Source organism: Triticum aestivum, chromosome 2B (genome assembly GCF_018294505.1).
Source record: "Triticum aestivum cultivar Chinese Spring chromosome 2B, IWGSC CS RefSeq v2.1, whole genome shotgun sequence".
Lineage (NCBI taxonomy): Eukaryota > Viridiplantae > Streptophyta > Magnoliopsida > Poales > Poaceae > Triticum > Triticum aestivum.
Genome location: NC_057798.1, coordinates 661,642,574 through 661,649,421, shown reverse-complemented (window position 1 = coordinate 661,649,421; position 6,848 = coordinate 661,642,574). Strand labels below are relative to the sequence as shown.

At 46.0% G+C, this 6,848-nt stretch overlaps 1 protein-coding gene across 1 annotated transcript; it reads right to left on the bottom strand.

Moving 5' to 3' along the window:
- Window positions 1–5,368: 5,368 nt before the first annotated feature.
- On the bottom strand, window positions 5,369–5,953 carry LOC123041948 (pathogenesis-related protein PRMS-like). The gene has a single exon (XM_044464495.1). The coding sequence runs from the start codon at window positions 5,950–5,952 to the stop codon at window positions 5,401–5,403; it is 552 nt and encodes a 183-aa protein (XP_044320430.1). The 5' UTR covers window position 5,953; the 3' UTR covers window positions 5,369–5,400.
- Between the last annotated feature and the right edge of the window lie 895 nt (window positions 5,954–6,848).

Sequence of the window (6,848 nt, the reverse complement as noted above, 5' to 3'; positions counted from 1 at the left end):
ATTGCATCAAAGCATCCATCAAATGGCTATATATTGGACAACACATGGTTCCTATTTAACATGGGAAGAGAGATAGAACAATGATTCACAAAGAAGCCATTGCACATCGACCGAGGAGCGGAGCTTAGTCGTTGGTAGGTTCATTTTGGCATACCAGATGTTCAATGTACACATGTTTTACACTTAGAAATATGTCTCAAATGTTTGAAATCCACGTCAATCCTACGAATGGGAACCATAAGGAATTGCAATCGCACGATCCTCAAACTACTCACCAAGTAGCATCATCATATGAAGGTGAGAAGGAGAAGGGATTCTTTGAGAATTCACTATCCTAGAGTTCAGTTGTTGCCTCGGTGTGAAGGAGAGGCATAATTGTTGTCTTGCAATCATGTTCTCTGTCTCAGAGTGAGTTGGAGTGCATCTACCAATGACACAACTAGGGATGGGTTGTGTGATGGCAATCCATGCCGAAGATCAGGTCTAGGAATGGCTACCTAGTTGAGTAGGTGACCAAAGTCATGCATGAAGTTGGCAATGTTAATGTCGTCCATTATAGGAAGCGTTGCATCCTTTAGCTCAAGCTCTGGGTAATGGGGACATACGAATTAATTCTGGCCAAACCCAAGCTGGTACTTGTATCGCACCTTAGTGGTGCAAAATATAAACCCATGATGACATAATGAAAACCCCGTTTGACTCGAAATCAAAATATTGCTAGAAGATGACAAGCTAGTAATTGGGGTTCGCTCTAAACCTTTTTAAATTGGTCGATGCTATGCAAGAACAAATCTTAGTTTCACAATGGTTAGAGATCATATGCTAACTTTTGAGGAGGTTTATTGAACATTACAAATCAGACAATGTGTTTTAATATGCATGAGAATACAAAAGTGTAAAAACATTAAGAAAGGTGTGGATAAATCACTCCAAAAAAAGAACATGTTGAGAACAAGCATTATCTTTTATTAGTAGTAACACTTCCAAGTTAACTCTTTCATAAGTATATATGCAAAGTACCTTATAGAGTGGCACAGGGTTGTTGAATCCTGCTGATTATCCATAGTCATGTGGCATCTGTGTTTTTATCCATCTGTCGAATTTTTATGAGAATTTGATGTAACTAAACATTTTGTGAACATTTCTTATGTGAATCAAAGAAATGCCACTTGTGTATAAACGCAAGTACCAAGTTCAGGTACCCAAAAAATATGCATGAACAACTTGAGGTTAGACAACTTTTGTATCGCTGTCGTTAGAAAAAGTGATAAATTTAACAACTATAATTTTGATTTCTATATAATTTTGATTTCTATCTCCAGCATATAGGAAGTGTCAAATGCAATTGTATCACAACATTGTTCTAGGACAACAATCTGAAACATGATAAGGATCAGTCTTCAGAGCATGAGTGACAAAACACAAAAAACAACACGCGCACGCTCGTTCCATATTTCAGATTACAACCAATTATTCTCTCTCGAATTTTGTTCTAGAAAATATCCAGAGCACAAAAAGAGTTGAGACAAGCAGAATGAAAACTTTAGGTCATACACATCAAAGTTCAGTACCTAACTGATAAGTATGAGTACATGAAGAATCGATAACTGTGTAGATCAAGCATAGTTTGATCCACAACAAGGCCTTGAAGTTCGCAGTGGGGTTCTTGACAGTGCTAAGAAGGCCGTGTAGGTGACAATGTCAACAACCTTTGGGCTAGCATGGTGGAAATTCAAACTTGGATACACTCGACCTCATCTCCTCGCTCCCAAACCACATGCATGCATAATCCAGAAGCAACTAAACATGTTCAATCCCCTTCACTAGTTCAATGGCAATCAACTCACCATTCACTTGGTCCACAATCCATCCTTCAGCCGGGGTTCATCCTACGAATCAATAAGCACCAATTTTACGAGAACTTAGCAACTTAGGACTCGTTTGGTAGCCTGCATTAGGTCTAACCAGGCCCGTGTGATGCAGTTTTGGTTGTTTGGTTGCCTGCCTTGCACCTAAATATCGGCTCGCACGATATTTAAATCACCTTCGGGCCTGGCTAAGTAGGAATGCTCGAATCAGACATTTTTTTCATAGTCAGGCCCGACCGATGCAACCCGAGACACGTGGACATCGGAGGCTGAACATTAGGAGCCACAATCAAAATGTTGTGTTGTTTCCTGAAGCGCCGCCATAACTACGCTCACCCTCCTCTCACCACTATCTCTCCCCTATCTCCACTCTCACACCAGCGGCGGCGAGCACAAGATCTGGATGGTGAGCACCAGAATGAGGAACTGGACAGTGAGCACTGGCGTTAACCACCAGCTTTAGCGCCTCATTGGAATCCATTCGATAATGGCGGTAAGCCATTTGTCTCTGATGGAACCGAATTATACCATCATTGCATTTGATTTACGCATCGCGCACTAGGCATCCAATCTGCCTACCGGGTTTGATTTAGGCTTAACCAATTAGGGATTTATAGCCATTCGAACGAGATTGAGTACGATTTTCACTAGGGGGCGGGGATAAATCAAGCTCCACTCTCACACCAGCTAGCGGCGGCGAGCATAAGATCTGGATGGTGAGCACCTGAATGAAGAACTGGACGGTGAGCATTGGCGTTGACCATCGGTTTCAGCACCTCATTGGAAGCCATTCGACAATTGCGGTAAGCCATTTGTCTCCGATGGAACCGAATTATACCATACTTGCATTTGATTTATGCATCACGCACTAGGAATCCAATCTGCCTACCAGGTTCGATTTAAGCTTATCCAATTAGGGATTTAAGCCATTCGAACGAGATTGAGTACGATTTTCACTGGGGTGGGGGGGGGGAGAAATCAAGCTTACATCCTAGACGTGGTTAGCCTGGACGCGCTTGGAGTGGCGCTAGCCTTGAGTCTTTTAATCATGGACCTCCAAGGGCAGTGTACGGTTGCCTGGCTCACGTGCCCTAACAACCATCTCCACCGCTTAGGCTTTTCTAGCTTATAGAGGCTCGAATGATTCGCCATTCACAACATGCACCATCTCCTCCTCCTCCTCGTCATCCTCTAGAATGATGGCGGTCGACGCCACTGCGGCGGCCGACTGGTCATGAGAAGCCTTGACAAGCCTGTACTTAGTCCATCTGACCTGGATAGACCGACTTTCACCTTTGGCAGGGTCAAATATCAGCCTCTTCAACTCCATCTTCGTCGCCTTCAACATCAGAACATCTGCCTCTTTACGCATCTTGTCCATGCTCTTGAACTGAGAGCCCTCCTCCATGGTCTTCATGAACTTGGGGCTATCACCAAGTGAGCACCCAAGGAGAAATGCCCTCCATCCAGGGTCGTTGGGGAAGGGGTTCATCGTTGTGGAGTTGTGGTGGTGGTGGTGGTGTGCGGGCGTGTGTGTGTGTGTGTGTGTGTGTGTGTGTGTGTGTGTGTGTGTGTGTGTGAGAGAGAGAGAGAGAGAGAGAGAGAGAGAGAGAGAGAGAGAGGGACTCTGAAAAATGATAATATGAAGGTGGTTATGTTCTTATGGTAATGGTGAAAATTGGAGGAATATGATCAGGGAGGAAGGTAAACATAGAGATTAATGATGGTGTGTGTCTTACTCTGAAAACCAAACATTGATTGCACTTTTTATTCTGAATGAAGCACTGAAGGGTGGGGTGCTATTATGAGGAACCACAAAGGTGCGGTAAAAACTTGAGGTGCTGGAAAATTGGAGAATTCCTAAATTCTTTCCACGCCGACATCATGGCTGCGTTATGGGTTGCCCAACTAGAAGCAGCAAGAGGCTTCAAATCTGTGTGCTTTGAAACTGACAATACGTTGTTGTTGCAAGGGATGAACAACGAAGAGTTCGATCAGTCACCTGCTTGCTTGGTGCTGGCGGAATTAAAGGAATACTTAAAGCAAAACTGTGAAGTTGCTTCATTTTGGCTAGGAAGAACCTTAATAAAGTTAGGGGAGCACTCTGAACTTGTACGCAGCCTTGCAGACTGATCATGTAACTTCTGTTGTAATGAACATAATGTGTGAACCTAAGTCAGTACGATCACTTCATTGAGGGAGTGATGTTGAGCAATACATGAATGCCCATGTGCGCATTATGAAAGTACTGAACTTCAAGAAAAGCATCCATTCCATGGTTGTTGCAACACACGATGTTCCTATTTAAGCGTGGGAAGAGAGATGGAACAATAGTTCCCAAACAAATCATACTTGGCACCTGAGCCAACCAAAGAGTAGAGCCCAGTCATTCTTAGGTTCATACATGCACAGAATTTTGTGCTCGGTTGGAATTCCTCTGTCAGTGTCATTGATACCCATAGACATGCTAGGACTGGGAACCATCAGGATATGCAATTGCAAAGCTCTGATGTCTCGCGCGGAGTAACAACATCGTCATGGTCAAATGGAGAAAGACTCGTTCACTAATTCACCATCTTAGTTTTTCCTCTCTAGTAGGCAACTAAAAATGACCGGGCAAACTGGTACAGCGGGCGGTCTTGATTCTAGGAATTTGTCGATTACTGGTAGATAGTGGATTGTTGAAGTGTACCCAAAAGGTGGGATATGATTAGTACTGCACATGTCAATAAAAAACATTTTCTGTACAACGTTAATAACAAGCATTTCCCAACCATTTGAAGGATACCCATAGACATGTTAGGACTGGGAACCATCGGGATATGCAATTGCAAAGCTCTGGTGTCCCGCACGGAGTAACAACATCACCATGGTCAAATGGAGAAGGACTGATTCAGTAATTCGCCATCTGTTTCTTTTCCAGTAGGCAACTAAAAATGGTTGGGCAAACTGGTACATCTGCCTCTCTTGAATCTAGGAATTAGTTGATTAATAGATAGTCGATACTTGAAGTGTAACCGAAAGGTGTGATACGATTAGTACTCCACATGATAAAAAACATTTTCAGTGCAATGTTACTTGGCTTTTATTAGACGTAGCAATTCCAAGATTGCTAATTCAGCAACGAAAGACGTCAAAACTTTCAACTCCGCTTCATCAAACCAACGGCAATCAACTCACTGTCCAACCTAGAGCCCCATTCGTCTGGGGCTCATCTGCCAAATAAGCAGAAAATTAGTGAGTTCTTAGCCTGGTGTGGGTTTTCTAAGATGAGTGTGTGCACGTGCTAGCAAAGCCACATGCGGGTGAGGCTGTGGGCTTTCGGTGGTTGAGGCGCGGGGATGGGGGTGGCATAGGAGAACATGTGGCCAACTAAACAAAAATAAGTACAGTAACAGACAGCTTCAGTCACAGTGTAATCCAAATTCCCCATTTCTTACAACCATAAAACGCCGGACCAAACGCCTTGTTTCGCATCATGCATTATTTGAACAGACAAATCTTTCCTGACGTAGCTTCCGTATAGATGTGCTCAGTATGGCGGAACGCCGCGGTAGTTGCCGGGAGGGAAGTATCTGCAGACAGCCACGGTGTCGCGGCTGCTCCGGCAGGTGCGGCGGGCGCAGCCGAGCTCTCGCGTGGTGTTCCACACCACCTGCGTGTAGGACCCGCATACCTTGCCGGGCGCGCACGCGTTGGCGCGGTGGTCGTACGACTGCCGCTCGTACACCCACGAGCCAGTGACGGCGGCGCCGTCGTTGTACCCACTGCCCCAGTAGGTGTTCTGCCCGTAGACATGCGGGGTGTCCCACTTCAGCGGCTCCAGCTTGCAGCGGATACCAAGCCGGCCCGCGTATCTCTCGGCGTCCTGCTCCAGCGTCGAGTTCCACGTCAGGGGTGCCACGCCGACCTCGCGGCGCGCGTCGTTGTGCGCCTTCAGGAACTGCGTCGCCGTGGGCACGCTAGGGCCGGCGACGGCGACGCCATTGTTGTTGTTAATGCTGGCTGATGCCGGCGAAGGCGAGACCAGTGCAAGCAACAAGATGGCGAGGCAGATGGAAGGAGACATGGTCATCTGGTGCATCTGTGACTGTGAGCTCAGTTGATTTGGTGAAGTTTTAGAGGAATTGACGTGCTTATATAGGACAAAACGAGGGGTTAACTTGCACAAGCGTTTGGATGCAAGTGTGCTGCGGATGCGTCAGTTTGGACTTCCGGGAATTAACATGAAGCGTTCATCTCCGACTTAATCGCATATTCACTGCTACCGAGAATTAACAGGTTAGCCGTGACTTCCTATATTGTACTCCAACTGACCTTCCTTTCGTAACAAAAAAAAAAAGTGAGGACAAATGAGTTATGCCAGGATACACTTCCTATATCTCTCGGGTTTGGTGTTATGCCTTGCCAGATTTTGGATGGCATCACCAACGGCGGTGTACTATTTGCCGGCAGATTCGATAAAGAAGCTGCTGCAACGCGATGATTCGCGGAGATGCATAGGCCACGACGGAGTGCTCATGGCCGAGCTGACAAGAATGGCGGGGAGATCGGCTACGATGGCAGTGAAGAAGGTCCATTCCGATGTCGTCGACCGGCGTGGGCTCGCACACGGGGCTACTACTGCTTTCCCAAGCTCATGCGACTTAATTTCTGACCACATCAGGGCTCACCATTGTGGGATTGAAGCTCTGTGGAGATGTTGGCAATGAATCGGGTTGATTTTGGCACCATCGACAAAAGAGAAGGGGGTGGTAGGGTTGTGGGAGGGGGGCCTGCACAGACTGATTCCGACGTCCAGTGCTCTTTGGCGGCGCGGCTAGAGGCCAAGAGGGGTAGCGCAGTCTCCCATTTTTTGCTGAAAGGTGCCCTTCTTGGAGCAAAAACTAGCCACATGGTGCCTTTTTGGGATAAAAGACTATAACTTTCAAGGATATGCTAGCTAAGGGTTAATACCCCAAACCATAATTTCCCCCCTTA

What these genes read in the sequence shown, in the direction of transcription:
- LOC123041948 (XM_044464495.1), bottom strand. Translation starts at nt 5,952, where the DNA reads ATGCACCAGATGACCATGTCTCCTTCCATCTGCCTCGCCATCTTGTTG.